The sequence below is a fragment of the Rhincodon typus genome, chromosome 22 (genome assembly GCF_021869965.1).
Source record: "Rhincodon typus isolate 14 chromosome 22, sRhiTyp1.1, whole genome shotgun sequence".
Lineage (NCBI taxonomy): Eukaryota > Metazoa > Chordata > Chondrichthyes > Orectolobiformes > Rhincodontidae > Rhincodon > Rhincodon typus.
Genome location: NC_063353.1, coordinates 7,491,827 through 7,510,189, shown reverse-complemented (window position 1 = coordinate 7,510,189; position 18,363 = coordinate 7,491,827). Strand labels below are relative to the sequence as shown.

The following is an 18,363-nucleotide window of genomic DNA, read 5'->3' as shown; positions in this document are numbered from 1 at the left end:
CTGAACCCAGTCCCTGGTGCTGTGAGGCAGCAGTGCTACCGTGCTTGTAAAGTCCAATGATTATTACTTCAGGGTAAATTTGGAGGCCTTTAGGAGGAATGAAGATCAATGCATTAGGTTCAATGATCAATAAAATTAATGACCAGAGCAAAAAAGCATTATATTTGCAAGTAGTGCTTTCTACAATTAAATCTCCAATTTAAATTCTCACTAAATGGAAGGAATCACCATGGATCTGTGATACACACTATGCGGTCTTTAATAATCAAACAGTAATTGCACAAAGCAGTTTGAAGAAGAATGATCTCACTATAAATCATGCAGGGACTCCATGCTGAAAGATTGCTGCATTTGAAAACTTGAAGCACAGAAGTTCCTTAATAATATAGAAAAGACTGATTTACCAGAGCTGTTTTCTGACTGCCTGCCCCTTCAATGTTTCAACATTAAAGTTGTGCGTTTTTGCTGGCATTATGAAGAACACCACTACTGTTACATCACACTTGTGAACCTAACAAAAAAGGAAAAAATGTAGTTAAATTTAAAATTAACCAAACCTAAGTTCCCCCACAGGCCAGAAACAAAAACTTTACAGCAAGGCTTTCACAAGATTTGATTACAAATCTTTGCATATTTAAAAAAATGTCAGATGAGTTTAATACTTTGAGACTATCCCTTGCTGTTTAGTTCAATAAAGAACATTTTTAAAACCGGCTCTTACATCTAAAATAACACTGCAGGAAACAACTATGAAACCTTTGTTTGTTAAGGCAACTTAAGCAAAAATAAAAATACGCGGGGTCAAAATCGTAGCACTTCCCACTTTAAGAGCACGATGATTATCCCTAAACCCTTGAAGGCTGCAGCAGTTCAAGGCGACAGTTCACCCAGCTCCTTCTCCAGTGGAGTCAGGAATGGCCAATTTACACTGGCCTAGCCAGCAATGTCCACATCCCATGAACAAATTAAGGAAGCGAGATGCCAATATTCATCATTTCAGGTGAAATGCCATGACAAAATGTAAGGCACAAAAGTATCAGAAGAACATTATATTTCTCTCTAAGTAACACCATCCCAAGGCTGAGGCTGGGTTTCTCAACTGCACAACTGGGACAGTAAAGACAGGCAGCAAAAGAAATTCAGCAGATGCAGAGGAAGTACCACAACTGCTAGGAGTAGGCAGAAAGCTAGAAAACATGAACCAGAAGAAACTGATTGGTTTGCACAGAGGGAGGGTGAAAAATTCTGCCTACTCCTTGCAGCTGTGGCACTTCTTCTGTACAAACCAATCATTTCTTCTGGTTCATGTTTTCTAGCATTGCTGACCAATTACAGAATTTTACAAATCTGATCATGTGTTGACAAAGAAATGCTATTTTAATTGTTCTTATTGGTGGTAGGAATGAACAGTAATCTACAGGTAGCTTGGAGATTCTCTACCAATTGTGTCCTCAGCTGCCTGTTGGCCCGTGTTCTGTTAAGTCCCTCCCTCAAGATGCTCTTTATAATCTATCCGCTTCAAAAAACACAATAGGCGTAGGCCAGTTAGCTCTTCAGGCCTGCTCAGCCATTCAAAGGGATATGGCTGATCATCCAACTCAGTACCAGGTTCCAGTTTTCTCCCCATACCCTTTGATTCCTTTAGCCCCAAGGATTATACTTAACTCTGTTTTTAAAAAGAAAATTAAATGCAGAGAATTCCACAGTCTCTCCATTCTGTTTGGTGGCTCTCAAAATTTTGCCTGTAATCAAATCTGAGACACACTTTGGGAAGTGTTAGTATGTCAAATGCAAGTTGTCTTCACACAGAAAAGAAAATAAATTAAAGTACGAAACTTGAGCCCTGAACTATTGATTAAAAAGTTGAATCTTTTGCGAATGGAATTCTACTTAACAACCTTGATTGCATCTTCCTTTCCCCCATGGATTTTCTTCTTTCCAGTTCCAAAAAAAGAAAACACCAGGCAGAACGATGATGTTGTTGCATGCCACCAGTAACAAGCTCATCTTTGGGGAAGTTATGGGAAAGAATTCTGAATGATGGAATGTGTGTGTAACTGAGACACATCAATCAGGGATAGTCAGCATGGATTAGTTAAGGAAAGGGGATGTTTGACAAACTTAATTGAACATTTTGAAGGAGTACTGAGGAGGTCAATTCACTTGCTGTGGTCTCCATGACTTTAGCAAGGTTTTGAATAGGTCTTTCATGGCAGACAGGTCAAGAAAAGTTGAGCACATGGGATCCAAGCCAAAGTGGTTCATTGGACCCCAAAACTGTTGTACAGGTAGGAAGCATTTGGTGCAGGATAGAGGGATGTTTCTGTCACTGGAAATCTGTTTCCACTGAGGTTCCACAAGACTTAGTGCTGAGGCCCTTGCTGTTTATGGTGTGCATTAAAATGACTTGCGCTGAAATGTTGGGGATATGATCAAGAAATTCATCGATGACATGAAAGTGGTGGTTAATAGTGAGGGAGTTATCAACAAACTGGTCAGTGCAGTGGCAAATAGAATTCAACTTGGGGGAAAAAAAAAATGAGGTACTTCAGTTGGAGAGAGTTAATAAGCAAAAGAAATACACTGGATGATGGGCCCTGGAAAGTACTGAATATCAGAGAGATCTTGTTATGTATATCTACAGATCCCTAAAGGTTGCACAGCAGGTGGATAAAAGGTGGTTAAAGCAGAATTTTGGTCAGATGGTTCAGGTGTTCAAATGAAGGGATTTGTATATAATCAATTGCACGCTGGATATTATTTATATTTATTGCTCTCAATACTGTGCATTATTGAATAGCATTTCATCTGAAGCAGATAATCAGATGAAAATAGATTCTAACTTTTTATTTCAGGGTGTCACAGAATGTACCAACCAAGTTGGAGACTTATATGAACCAGAACAACGTTCAAGTTGAAACCAACTTTATGTAGCATCAGAACATTGACTCCACTGTGGAGTGCACTATGTATAACATAATAAAACAGAGCTAAAATTAGATCACACACAGTACAGCTGAGAGTTAGAAATGCACTTCCGTTTAAAAAAAAATATTCACAGCATGAGGGCAACACTGGCTAGGCCAGCATTTCTTACTCAGAGGACAGTTAAGGGTTAACCATATTGCTACAGGTCTGGAGTCACACGTAGATCAGGCCAGGTGGCCGTTTCCATCCCTAAAAGGGTAGAAATGAACCAGATGGGGATTTTATGACAATCAAAAATGGTTTCACGGTCATCATTTCACTCGATTCCAGATTTGTACGGAATTCAAATTCCACCATCTGCCATGGTGGGATTCGAATCTAGGTCTGTTAACTAACAGTCCAGTGACAATATCATTAGGCCATCATCACCCCCAGATGAAAGTTGGCTTGTATTTAGAAGCACCTTACAGGTTGGTGTCACAAAAAAAAAGTGCTAGGGGCAAATCTCTTGACCAGAATCAAAGGAGAGAATAAAAGGAGTAGACAGAAGACTTTCTCTAAGCAAAATGATTAGAACTTCGACTGCCTTCCTGTTAAATCACAGAGGATGGTATTTGCAACATTTAAAAGTAAATTGGATATGCATTTGAAAAAGGTACTGGATAGGGAGAGAAAGGGCAATGAAAATCAGCAATGGCAGTATTGACACATCCTGGAACAACAACTTTCTTTGTGCTTAGAATCTATTTCGCCTGATCATCTGATCTGGATGAAATGCAATTCAGTAAAACCACACCATTGAGCTAATGAATAAAGTAATACCCAGCATGCAACTGATATACACAAACCTCATCATTTGTATAATACCTCAAGCATCAGACCAAACTGTCAACTTTGCACAGAATAAAATGTAATTGGCTGTGATGAAAACAAAGTACAGCAATTATAAATTACTGGTTGAGAATAAGCAAAAACCTGTTCCCAGATTAAAACATTATGATTTGGTGAAGACTAATAGCGTGTCTTCTGCAAAAAAACTTTCACATTCTTACCCGGAGGAGGAAGTTTAACCTTGACAAAGCTTCTATGAATAAATCAACTCCTTTATTCGTAAATTCATATCTACCAGCAATGAAGAAGAACAGAGTCTTTTCCAAATTGAAATCCAGGTGGCTGGAATCAAACAGAACGATTTAAATGGGTGGAATATGCTCTAGCAAATAAACCCTGCAATAACTGATCTCTGTACAAGATGCAAAATGAATTTCAATGCTAAGATATCCTCCACTTGTAAAAACTAGACTCTGTGCAGACTATAGCAGTGACAAAACAAAACAATAATTGCTCTGAATGACTGCTGCAAGTTTTGCACATCTCTTCCTCACACAATATTTGTTTTTATAAAAAAAGAATTGCATTGCTTTGGACATTTATAGAATTTCAATGAATGCTTTCAGAAAGTCTAACCAAGTACCAACAATAATTTACAATAAGTGGATTTTCTTACATAAACAGCCTGATACTGAATTTCTTTTCAGATTAGATTGCACACTGTAAACATTTGCTTCATGTATAAGATTGCCAAAGTTCTCACTCCCATTAATAGGACTGATGAAGCATTGCTGATATTGTTACACAGAAGGAATCTCAAAAAGGATTTATGGGATAAGCCACTATTAAGAGGCAAGAGAGAAACATTAGCTTAGTGAGATCATAAAAGGTGGTTGGAAGTAAAGAAGACTTCACTGAATACCAGTTTTCTGTACATGCAATTTTTTATTGCAATGGATTGAACAAGTGAGTAAATTGGCATGTTGAGTAGAAGATTATGTTTTGTCGGGACACAGCTCATCATTTTGGCTCTAAATTCCTAGTTGATTAAACCTACTACAAAACAGTGATTTAACAGCACCTTCCACCGTCCAAAAACTTATAGTTTTGCACAACACGTAAAAGCAGAAAAAAAAAACCAAAAATAAACAAGCAATACCCATAGAAGTGGCCCCGAATAAATTCTTGGATGCGTGACTTGTACAAGGCATGCAGATTCTGAAATTCATGCATAGCAGAGAACTTCTTAATATTTAAGCCATTTGGGGTGATGACATCTAGAACAAAAAGAGAAAAATGAAGTATAGCAGGGATATCACTCTCCAGATGTCAGCGTAAGCTTTTTTTTTGAAAACAACAAACATTTAAAAATGAACCTAAATGAAATGGCTCATTATTTCGTCTGTATTTGTGGGTTGGGGGAGTAAGTACGTTCTAGCAGCGTTATACATCTGGTCAAAAGATCAGGTTGGCCACTCCCCTAACCACAATTGCACTCCCTTATGCGATGGGCAATCAAAGTGTTAGAAAGTATTCAAGATGATGGAAACAAGGGCTATCATATCCGTCTCAGATGTGGTCCTCAATAGCTCACAATTTCCAGGAAGCCTAGCACAATGATGGCCAGTTACTACAGATCAAATGAGTCAAAGATAATTTGTAGAGCTCTTCATCACTAAGATATCCTTATAACATTAGTGATAATCTCGAAAGATAGTGTCCTAAAGGAATTTTTCTAGGGAGGCACTAGGAAGCCATATGGGAATAGGAATACAGGAGAATCAAGGAAGGCAATGATTATGTTGAACAAGTAGCAGGAAGTTATTCACACAGAATGCTCAGCACAATACATGGAACAGGATCACAAATAATAGTAGAAGCACGATGCCCCAAAATAATTTGAGAATCAATCGGATGCAACGTTTGGCCGTCTGGGTCATTCTAGACAGATGAACTAAAGATGAAACAAATGGCCTTTAATCACTTGCACTTCTCTAAACTCCAACAACTCAGAAAGGAATCAAGGCAGTCTGCAATCACTGCAGCAATGCTGGATAGAGATAGAAGTTAGTGAGCTTATTACATGTGCCCATTGGAAAAAACATTGTTATCATAGGACTTCTTTAAGAAGTCCGAGTTTGAAAACTCTTAACGAAAATACTTCAGTGAAAAAGCAAAAGAATCCTCATGATCTGAATGCCTGCATCACAAAACCCAAAAAGCTAGGTGTACTAAGTGGCAGGATAATCAGTAATAAACTCCCTGGTGACAGGAAGGACTTATACACTTAATGGTAAAGGTCCTGGGGAGTGTTGCCAAACAGAGACCTTGGGGTGCATGTTCAACAGTTCCTTGAAAATGGAGTTGCAGGTAGACAGGATAGTGAAGGCAGTATTTGGTATACTTGCATTTATTGGCCAGTGCATGGAGTATAGTGGTTGGGAGGTCATGTTGCAGCTGTACAGGACATTGGGTAGGCTACTTTTGGAATAACGCATTCAATTATCTAGTCTCCTTGCTATAGGAAAGATGTTGTGAAACTTGAAAGGGTTTAGAAAAGAATTACAAGGATGTTTTCCAGGGTTTAAGCTATAGGAAGAGGCTGAATAGGCTGGGGCTATTTTCCCAGGAGAGGCAGAGGCTGAGGGGTGACCTTATGGAGGTTTATAAGATCATGACGGGTGAATAGCCAAGGACTTTTCTGCAGGGTAGGGGAGTCAAAAATAGAGGGCGTAAATTTAAGGTGAGAAGGGAAAGATGTAAAAGGGACCAAAGGGGCAACTTTCTCACACAGAGGGTGGTGCATGTATGGAATGAGCTGCCACAGGAAGTGGAGGCTGGTACAATTACAACATTTAAAAGGCATCTCAATGGGTGCATGAATAGAAAGGGTTGAGAGGGACAATGGGCCAAATGCTGGCAAATGGGACTAGATTAATTTAGGATACAATACAACACAATATAGTACATCAAAGTCTCTCTCTCTCTCTCTCTCTCTCTACAGAAACCAAGTTTCTCCAGCAATTTCTGTTTGCTTCGGATTTCCAGCATTCTGAGCTCTTTGTTTTATTAATGAGATATATACATGCCCACTGAAGCAGATAAAAACCTTGATTTTTAGGGACACTTAATGTTTGTATCTGATAAAGGGTCAGATCTCCTACAGAAATTGCTCTACTTTAATTAGGCTTTGTGATTTCTCAGCTCAAGTACATTTGCTAGTTCTCAAGTTTGCCAGTTTCTACAGTAACAATTTTCTGTTAGTAAGCTGCAAAATAATAAATTAAAGCAATGCAAAAGCAAAACAGTTTTATTTGAAGCTGATAATTTTTGGTGAAGATGGCTCTACAAATTTTGATTTCATAATGCAGACCGAGCAGTAGCAATCTTCAAAACTGGATTTTTTAAAAAGACAGAGTTAGCAGAAGACCTATGTAAACCTTGCCTGGTTTTCTCTTGATCATGTTCTCTGCCTCAACAGCAGTGATGGCAGAGACGGTCGTAAATACATGTGCACAGTGGGCACTGGCTCGCTCCATGCAATAACGATGGTAAATCTGCCTTTCTCCCGCTTCCTTGTCAACATTGAACTGTTTAGCAAGAGGAAAAAAAAAGTGTATGAGATATCCAAGTGGTTTCACACTAAGAAAGAACTCAAATCTCTGGATAGAAGGGGAACATAACTGAAAGACAAGAAATGCTCGGTCTTGTAGGTTAACTACCTGTATTTACAATTCTGTAGCCATTATGCATTACAAGATGGTTTGACAAACTAACATTTACTTGAAGATCAGATGTCCTAATGAGGGTTTTCTTCATTGTAAAAAAGGTCAACGGGACCCAAAAGGCCAGCAGCAAAGCACATGGCAAGTTTCAGTTTACTCATTAAACTACATTGATAGGCAGATGCCTAAAGGCAGGAGCATTTTCATGAATGTCAGGTCCACAGTGTCAAGCCTGAAGATGTTCATTCCAACAAGACCTACTGACAGAAAGCAAATTTTTAAAACAGACTAAAAATGCCCAATGACATTCTGAACATACTAAGTCAGGCTTCCAGATGTCAAAAAAAGTCTTTTTTTCTCCCAACCCCCCATCAACATCTTGCCTTTTTAAAAAGAGCAATACAAATCCTATAGGAAAAACAACTTTAAAGAAAAAAATTCGGTCACTGGAAAACTCCAAAACCAAGCTTCTTATTAACACTGGGCTTCAACAATTGTACTTCCAAGCCATTTTAGTGTAATCACTCTACAAAATCACATTGTTGAAGAATTACCAATTGGTCAGAGGCACTCTTCTCTAAAAGGAGGATGCATTAACTATTAGATTTCCAGTTGGGAGTCAGTTAGCTCAGTTGGGCGGATGGCTGGCTGGCTTGCATGCAATGCAGTGTGACATCAACACTGCAGGTTCAATTCCTGCAACAGCTGAAGGTCCCATCTTCTTGACTTTGCCTGAGGCAACGGTGACCCTCAGGTTAACCAACCACCAGTCATCTCTATAATGAGGGGGCAGGCCTACAGGACTATGGCAAATGTACCTTTAGAGGTGTTGTAAATAATTCAGAAGCAAATCATGTGTCCAGATTAACAGGAGGCCATGTCAACAGGTTTGATCTGTAACAGGATGTTATATTAAAAAAGTTCCACATACCTCCCATCCCGAGAGGGGGCATTCCACCCATATACCAAATGGTTTATTAATAATGCAGAACAACGAGTAATGGTCCCTAAACAGTAACAGCATCCTCCCTCAGAAAAGAGGCCATCGGAAAACCCAATGCGAGGGTCATCATTTCTTCCTCACCCCCAAACGTACGGGGGAAAAAAACCTCCTTTTCTTGCAGTATTACTGCATTCCCCCATCCTGTCATGTGGTCAATTAACATTAAAATCAGCAGGGAGCAGCAATCAGATATATTCCCTGCATACAAGACAGAAAGGCAGAGACTCAGAAGGGCCAGTCACAATGTGCAAAGTTATCTACACTGCTAGCCAAGTTGTCCCAGTTGAGCTGCAACACTGGCATCTACCAGCAATGTGGAAAATTGCCTAGTAATGTCCTATCCAGAACAAAAATCCAACTTGCCAATTAACACCCTATCAGTCTACAGTTTAACTATCAAAGTGATGCAAGATGTCATCAACAGCATTAAGCCGTTCACCGATGTTCAGTTTGGGTTCCACCAGGTCCATTCAGCTTCGGAGCTTATTCTAGCCTTGGACCAAACATGGACAAATATGACAAAAATCCAGAGGTGAGGGAGAGAGTGACAGCTCTTGAAATCAAGGTATCATTTGACCCTGTGTGGCATCAAGGACTCCTCGCAAAACTGGAGTCAATGAGAATCTGAAGGAAACTCTCCATCATTTGGAGTCATAACAAGCACTAAAAGGGAGATCACTGTGGCTGTTCGAGGCCAGTTATCTCAGCCCCAGGACACTTCTGCAGGAATTCACCAGGGTAGTGTCCAAGGCCCAACAATTTTCACCAGATTTCTCCACCATTACATCAGAAGTGTGAATGTTTGTAAGGATTATACAATCTTCAGTATCTGAAGAACCCTGGCCCCTCAATAGAAAGACCTGAGCAACAAAGGCATGAGCTAATAACTTACATTTGTGCCATGCAAGTGCAGGGTAATGACCATCTCTAATAAAAGAATCTAGCCACCTCCACTTGCTGTTCAATGGCAATACTATCACAGAATCCAGAATTGCTAACAAAATCCTGGGGTCACAATTTGTCAGCAACTGAACTAGACCAACCATACAAATACAACAGCAGGCCAAAGGAGTGCTGTAGAAACCAAGCTGATTTCTTATCCTCCCGGTGATTGTCCAGGACTGTAACGGAAGACTTTCCACTTGCCCAACGAATGCAGCTTGAGAAGCTCAACACCATCCAAGACAAAGCAGCCCATCCACCACGTTCACCATTCACTCTTTCCACCACTGACACATTACATCATTATATCATTGTCCCATATGAAAAAAAAAACACAAGTTTTGCACCTGAATAGCTTTGTGCCAATTTTGAGATTACATTGGATTTTTGATTAATCTCAGGAGGAAACTAATTTCCTGGTTATCACCCTATCGTTTCCTTACAATATTTTGAAGGCCTCAATAGGAACAGCCCCAAGAGTGATCAAACACCATGCACTGTGGAAACATTTGACAAATTACCAATTCAAATTATGCGTGCTTTCTAATTTTTGACAGTGCTGTTGTTTTGTCTTCTCCTCAATGACATCTTTATTTAATAGATTTGATTTATTATTGTCACATGTACCTGGGTACAGTACAAGTTGTATTTTGCGTGCAGTGCAGGGAGATCATGCCATACATAGTGCTTTAGGGTAATAAGACAGAGTGAGGAATACACTTATGGCCGTAGAGAAAGTGCACAAAGAGCGAGATCAACATTAAATTTTAAATTTGAGACATCCATTCAGAAGTCTAATAACAGCGGGGAAGAAGCTGTTCTTGATCTTACATGCATCGTACCACTTACTGCAAAACAACTAGCCAGCCTTCCATGATGCTGCATATGGAGATGTGAGATAATCTGTGGTAATCTGCAACCAAAGCAAGCCTATGCTTAATGAATTTCTAACTTGTAATTTAAAAGAAAAAAAAACCTGATGCACAGAGCTAATAATGGTGCTACCCAACTGATTTTTCAACAGAATTACAAAGGTCAATGAAAACAGGTCTTTGCAATAGCTCTGTACAGCAGCAGTTGCATTTTATTCATTGTATTTTCATCATTCTTTGTGCAAAGATATTCCTTCTCTATTCCCCATTTAATTTCTTGGCAACCATCTTATTTCGTTGGCTTCTGCTTTTTCTCTTTCCCGCAATCCTGGTGTCTATTATCAAAATATTCAGACTTTTAACAGATTTGACAGAAGAATATAACTTAAATATTCAAGGCAGCATTGAATGATTAATTGATTAAAAATAATGTGCAAAAGGTATGGGGAAAGAGCAGGAGATTGGCACGTACTAAATGAGCATCATTACCTCTGGATAATGGCCTTCTCCTGTGTCATGACAGGAGGAAAATTATGAGGCAGTTTTGACAAAGTAATTAGGAAAAAAAAAAAATCATTGTTCCCATTATTGCAAGGGATTGAAAACAAAGGCACCACATACTTAAGATAGTTGTCAAAACCAAAACAAGAAAACAAGAACTTTATTCATGAGTCATTAGGATCTGGAACAGACTTCCAGAGAATGTGGTGCAGGCGGGTTCAACTGGGGGCTTTGGATTAATATCTGCAAAGGAAGAATTGCAGGGTTGTAGAGAGGTGGTGGAAGAGTGGGACTAGGTGAATCACTCCTCAAGGGAGTCAGCACAGACACAAAAAGGGCTGAATGGTCAACTGTGCTGTAGCCAGTGATTAGGCGATTAGCTCACCCTCAGAAAGGAGGCAAAACGAAAAAGAGCTTCTAGCTTTTTCTCCACCACCCATCCCCCCCACACCTCAACTGAGAGTGTTACGATCAAGTCAAAAGGTACACCAAGTGAGATGTAACCAAGTTTGAAGCAAGTTCAGGACAACTTCTATGTTTCAAATCTATCCTTCTAGGTCAGAGGAGAGGCTGTGAGTACTCGTATGGGCCCCAGTTATGCCTCTCTTTGTGGGGTATGTGGAACATTCCTTGTTCCAATCCTATTACAGGCCCCCAGCCACAACTCTTTCTCTAGTATATCAATGATATCATTGATGTGGCTTCCAATTTCCAGCCTGCTCTCTGAAACATAAAAGATAGAGAGCAGGAGACAGCCATTCAGCCCTTCGAGCCAGCTCCGGCATTCTTCACGATCATCCTTTCTCATTACACAGCACCCACTCTAAGATGGCCTGCTCTCCAGTTGGTACATAGAACATAGAACAGCATAGCACAGTACAGGCCCTTCGGCCCACGATGTTGTGCCAAACTTTTACCCTAATCCTAAGGTCTATCTAACCTCCACCCCTACCTTATACTATCATCCATACGCCTATCTAATAGCCACTTAAATGCCCCTAATAAGGCCGACTCCACTACCCTCTCCAGCAATGCATTCCACGCCCCTACTACTCTGAGTAAAGAGCCTACCTCCGATGTCTCCCCTATATCTACCTCCATTCACTTTAAAACTATGCCCCCTTGTAACAGCTACCTCCACCCTAGGAAAAAGTTTCTGGCTGTCCACTCCATCTAGACTTCTGATCACTTTGTACACCTCTATCAAGTCACCTCTCATCCTTCATCGTTCTAAAGAGAAAAGCCCTAGCTCTCTCAACCTTTCCTCGTAAGACCTTCCCTCCATTCCAGGCAACATCCTGGTAAATCTCCTCTGCACCTTTTCCTATACCTCCATATATTGGTCAAGAAAACCATCCTGTATACAGTCCAGGAATTCCTCCTCTACAGCATTGGGCAAATAAAATTAGCCACAATCTATGTACAGATTAAAATCACGCGTGATCACCAATATTCCCTGATCACATGCATCTGTAATTTCCTGTTGTATACCATTCTCAACATCACCACTGCGGTTTGAGGGCCAATATATACTAATACATTTTGCCCCTTGGTATTTCTCAACTCTACTCATACAGACTCCGCATTGTCAGAGCTAACATCCTTTCTCACTATGGTGTTAATTTCCTCTTTAATCAGCAATGCCACTCTGCCACCTTTCCCTTTTTGCCTTCACTTCCAATTTCTGACTCCTCCCTTCCTTGACATCTGTTTCCACTTCTGGGGATAGGCTGGCCACCAATATCCACTATAAACTCATGGACTCCCACAGTTACCTTGACTATACAATCCTCACACCCCGCTTACTGCAAAGACTCTCTTCCATTGTCCCAGTTTCTCCATATCATCTGTTCTGATAATGCCAAGTCCTACAAGGGGACCTCCAAAATTCCCACCTTCTGTGGTACTGAGGAAGTTAACAGAGCCCTCAGTCAGGTCCAACCCATCTCCTGTACTTCAGCCCTTACCTCCTCTTTTCCATCCCACAACAGTGATAGGGTACCCCTTGTCCTCACCTACCGACCCACCACCATCCACATCCAGAGGATCATCAAATGCCATTTCTGCCACCTTCAGCTGGATGCTACCAACAGGCACATGTTCCCCTCCCCTCCCCTCCCTTGTCAGCATTCCACAAGGACTCTTCCCTCCAGGACACCCTGGTCCTCCACTCCTTCACTCCCAACATCCTTTCCACCCACTCCCCAGCACCACCTCCCCCTGCAACTGCAGAAGTTGCAAAACCTGTCCGTTTACTCCCACCCTCCTCAGTATCCAAGATCCCAAACACACCTTCCAGGTGAAGCAGCACTTTACCTGCACTTAATCCAATCTAGTCTACTGCAGTCGCAGGTCAGTGTGGTCGCCTCTACATTGGGGAAATGAAGCATAGACTGGGTGACCGCTTTGCTGTACACCTACGTTCTGTCCACAAAAAAAAAATGCTGAACTTCCAGGTGCCTGCCACTTTAATACATTACCCTATTCCCTGATCAACATCCTTATCTCAGATTTGCTGCAGTACTCCAGCAAAGCTCAGCACATGCTGGAAGAACAGCACCTCATTTTCCACTTAGAAACTCGACAGCCTTCTGGACTCAATTTCGAGTTCAACAATTTAAGGGCTTGAGTACGCTTCCCTAACCCCCACACGCCAGGCCTTGTTATCACATGGTCTGCTATTACACATAACCCATCGTTAGCCACTAATAGTCTTCATTAACAGCTATTCATTCTCCTAGGCTGACTCTTATCCACTCCTTTGGCTGGCCAATTGTTCTTCTCTCTTTCTTTGGGCTCTGTCTCCACCTATCACTTACTCCGTAACTCTCTCCCCTCACACAATCTTCTGCATAAAAAAAAACAACATTTTCCCAGCTTTCATCAGTTCTGAAGGAGGGTCACTGGACCCAAAATGTTAACTCTGATTTCTCTCCACAGATGCTGCCAGACCTGCTGAGCCTTCTCAGGAATTTCTGTTTTTGGTGACTATTCATCCTGTTTCCTGAGTTTACTTTCTCTCCTTCAGTAATGATTATATCATTCATCATGGCAATGTTACCAGCTAATTTATAGAATAAATGTTTAGTGAACTAACTCCCTTGTTAAGTATCAGTATAACTTTTGCTATTCAGCAGACCTCAATGCTTATGGCACTCTACTTGTTGCCACTCTGAATATTTACTCTTTAGCCCTACATTCTGCTTTGGTATCTTTTGTCCAGCCAGTTATTCATTAACTTTCCCACACTCCACCTCAATTCCTCGTAAATTATTGAAAATTTGTAATATTACCTCTATCTCTTCCCCAATTTCTCTTAGAATGTTGATGCAATTCATTCCATAGTTATTTAAATTTTTTTCAAAAAAAAAGCAGTGCTGTTATCACTGACTCATCTTCTGATTTTACATCAATTGATGCCTTTCTGGCTAAAGAGTTTTTAAATTTTCGCTTCTCTCAATGGATACTCCCTCAAATGAGATATTGTCTGTATCGCTACTTGTCATCTGACCTAACATTGACTACGACAACTGGAGTTGTACTCCCTCCATTTTCCAAAACCTCTCTAGCTGCGACAGACAGCCTTTACCCTGACACTACTGGCTAATACATCTTTTGGAGCTTTTATTCATGTCTGTATACAATCTTAGCTAGCCTCCTCCCACTACAACATTTCTATTTGTATTGTTGCCCACTCAATTCACAACAGGCTGCCTCCAAAGCCATTGTGCTTAGTTGCACATTGGTGCTGTTCTTGCTGTAGTCTTTTTTCCCCTCAGGTACTGAGTACATCATGAGTGTATGAAAAAGATAAGGCAGACTCTGTTGTCCAAGGGTCTGCTTTTGAGCTTCTTACTGACATCCTCTCCTTCTTGGACATGTGCTTTCCACAGATGCCACTTCTAGGTAATGTGCATGCTGGATAACACTTCCCTACACACTCCACACACATGTGCATGCGTTTAGAAAATAAAGAGGTCTTGTTGTCCACAAACCACAGCGCTAGCAGATAGCCTGCACTGCCCCTCTAACCTTCATTTACTTGTTTATTGATACCAAAACATAAAAGATCGTTAGGGGGCTTGACAGAGTAGATCTGGAAAGGTCGATTCCCTTGTGGGAGATTCCAGAACAGGAGGCATATTCTTAGCAGAAAAGGGGTTGTATTTTTACGACAGATGAGGAGTAATTTCTTTCGAGATCAGTGAAATTCTTTATTGCAGAGGGCTGTCGAGGCTGGGATAGACAAATTTTTAACATCAGTGAGGAATCAAGGGTTATTTGACGAAAGCAGAGTTGACAATTATGAGACCAGCCCTGATCTCACTGCATTTCAGAACAGACTCTTTGGGCCAAATGGCCCACCTCTGCTCCTATATCTTATGAATGAAAAATCATAGTTGACTTGAAGAAAACAAGTTGTAAATTTGAGTAAACAATGCATAAAGTAAAATCTGCAAGTGAATAAAACTCAAAACCAGTTACCAGATCCATCTTTCAAATCTGAAGTAATCTGGCAAAATAATCACTGATCTAGTCAGTTAACCAGCTCACCTTATCAAGTAGATTGTAAAAGTCAGCATTGCCAGCACAGAGGTACCTGCCCAGCAACGTAGCGTGAGTGGTAAAGATTGTTGCAATTGGGTACTTTTGGATTCTGCTCAGTACGAGCCCCACACCAGCCTGCCATTCGTGAAACTGGGCAATGATGTTTGGTTTGTCGTGGAACTGATCAACAACCTGGGTAAACAATGGAAATCATCTTAGAAGATGCACATTAACCCCAAATAAATAACAGGTATCAGAGGTAAACAATTACGATATACACTGGGTGAGAATCAGTAACCCATTAATCTTGTAGATGCCAAGGTTAAAAAAAGATGCATTCACAGTAAAACAAAAGCATTAAAAAGACAAATATTTTTGCAATTACAAAAAAAGTACTTCATAATAGACATTTTAAGCCCATGATTTGGTGTTACTCCAACTTGCTCATGATTCTGAATTCCCAGCTCTCACCACAGCATTTTGTGCACCCCTTTCAGAGTGGTAGGCAACACCGGCAAGAATTGAAACTGGAGGCTATATATTAGCTCCTAAAACAAAAAGAATGCCTGGCTGCGACGGTACTGCTCACATTAGATAAAAAAGTACTAGAGCTCCACTTGCCAAGGTCAAACCCATGTTAACAGTGGAGTTGCAATTTGAGCTGATGATTGCACAGAGCAACAGGAATAGCCCAACTTCGAGGCCTTTCCACCTTTATATAGAGTCAGATCTTGTCTACAAAGCCAGCTTTTGCTCCATGCTGGTAAAAAGGGAGTTAATTTCAAATGGTTCACACTTAGATCTCAAAGGTGGGCAGGATGGATTCTGACACTACCAGAAAACCGTTCTCCATCAACAGCCTTTGCAATAGTTGCACTGTTGTGACCTATGGAAGGCAAGGACAGTTTAGGAAGGTGTGCTCTTTCATTCTTCACCAAAAAATGCACTCAAAAGAAAAAAAAAGTAGTGCGCTTTATTAGCCTAGTGAAAGTTTTCTCTCACTTCACAAACTAGTAATCCTTTTGGGTCCCTGAGAAAGAAAGAGAGAGATGACCAACGTAAATAACAATCAAGGACAACACAGTATGGACACAGTCAGACTAGGACATAAACTTGCTCTGTAGTGAGGAAGGTAGTGGGGGTGCACAGCAGAAAAAGAGAAGAGAAATATTAAAAATATTAATGGTCAATTCTGGAATATTCTGCACTAATTCAAAATATAGCAAGAATCTCAAACATATGTAACAATTGAAATATTAAATAAAGTTACAAAAATGGTATCAAGGTCAATGTACCTCTTTCAAAAACAAGGCAGTTAAGGACCCAAAAATTACAGCATCATTTGATTCACTGTCATAATGAGGGATGCCAATGTGGCAAGTATCCCAAAATTCTCCTTTCCATTTGTCCAGATTCCAGGCTGCAGAACTAATGTCAAAGAGCAGCACGTATGGATTACCTTCGATCAGCCATCTGCCAAAGCAAACCTGGAAGCAGAGATTGCAAAGTCAGAGTGGATTCCTCAAATCGTAAAAGCCTTTTGTGAACATTTTGCATAAAATTATAACCTGGCTGATGACAACAGGTTCTTTCAAATTTCTATGGTAGGATGGCATGATGATGTTACAGCAATGGTAATCTAGAGATGAAGACGAATGGCCCAGAGAGAAAGTATGTTCACCTTGGGCAAATTTAAATTCAATTAGTCAATGATTTTTTCTTCCAGATTTATTATGAAAAGTATAAATGGTCTTAAAAAAAGTCTGCCTCACTAATGTCCTTCAGTGGAGGAAGTCTGCCATCCTTATCTGGTCTGGCTACAAACATACAACAATGTAATTGATTCTTAAGTGCTCTCAGAAATACCCGAATGAACCTTTCAGTTTCATCAAACTACTCTAGAAAGTAGAGAGAAAAATCAGTCAAATGAACTGCAGCAATTCATGACCCACAAAGACTACCTGTTCAGCATCGCGATCTAGTGATGATAAAACTAATGGCATTGGAGGTATATGAATCAACGTTCACGTAAGCAAGTATTTTAGAGTGCAGTCCTTACCTGAAATCCTTGATACTTCATGGAATCTATGGCCCTTTTTATGGCTGCGTTGTTTGGCTCACACACTTCTACTTGCGTCTTCACATTATGTTCATAATATGGACCAATCAGCACATAGTTCTCCCCCCACTCATCTGCTGTGACTTTGGCCTTTGTCTGGATTACAGTATAGATGCCACCAACTGAAAGAAAGTGCCAGATTTTAAATTCTGTTAAAAGTGAATAAAATCAACACGAGAACTTTAATCTATCCAGATCATAGAATTCTCATAGCTCTGAAAAAGAGGCCATTGGCCCACAGGTCCGTACTGATCTTCAGAATAGCACCCCACCTAGTCCCACGCCCTAATCTATCTCTGTGACCCTGCATTTCCTGTGGCTAACCCACTTAGCCTGCATATCCCAGGACAGTGTGAAACAATTTAGCAATTTAACTAATCCGCACATCTTTGGACTGTGGGAGGAAACCAGGACACCCGGAAGAAACCCACACAGACACAGGGAAAACATGCAAACTCCACACAGACCGTTGCCCAAGGGTGAACTCAGGTTCCTAGCACCGTGAGGCACCAATGCTGGCCACTGACTCACTGTGTTGCCCCTTTTCCAGTAGTACTCTCTACTCTGTTCCTTTCCTTTTAAGCAGCAGACCCTTACCAAATCTTTTCCATAGCAGTAGTTCATCCAAAAGGTCATTGTTGCACCTCTCCTTCTCCCCCACACACCCCCAGATGACAAATTGAAATGTTCCATAGTCTCCCATTCACTCATTCTGGGATTTCACCATGTTAGAATTGCTGCCTTTGTGCGCACAACAGGCCCGACCAGTCCCCCTCCACTGACACCCTCATCCGCTTAGCCGAACTCGTCCTCACACTCAACAACTTCTCTTTCAATTCCTCCCACTTCCTACAGACAAAGGGGGTAGCCATGGGTACCCGCATGGGCCCAAGC

The 18,363-nt window shown here is 40.8% G+C and overlaps 1 protein-coding gene across 2 annotated transcripts in view; it reads right to left on the bottom strand.

The window, feature by feature from the left end:
- gys2 (glycogen synthase 2) overlaps window positions 1–18,363 on the bottom strand; it is a 44,752-nt gene that overhangs the window by 18,182 nt on the left and 8,207 nt on the right. For both annotated transcript variants that reach the window (XM_048610546.1, XM_020528862.2), the window contains exons 2-8: window positions 17,410–17,591; window positions 16,646–16,837; window positions 15,357–15,542; window positions 7,205–7,349; window positions 4,919–5,036; window positions 3,981–4,101; window positions 405–511 (exon numbers count right to left, since the gene is read on the bottom strand). In XM_048610546.1, coding sequence (XP_048466503.1) covers window positions 405–511; window positions 3,981–4,101; window positions 4,919–5,036; window positions 7,205–7,349; window positions 15,357–15,542; window positions 16,646–16,837; window positions 17,410–17,591 — 1,051 coding nt within the window. The remainder of the gene's footprint in view (window positions 1–404; window positions 512–3,980; window positions 4,102–4,918; window positions 5,037–7,204; window positions 7,350–15,356; window positions 15,543–16,645; window positions 16,838–17,409; window positions 17,592–18,363) is intronic.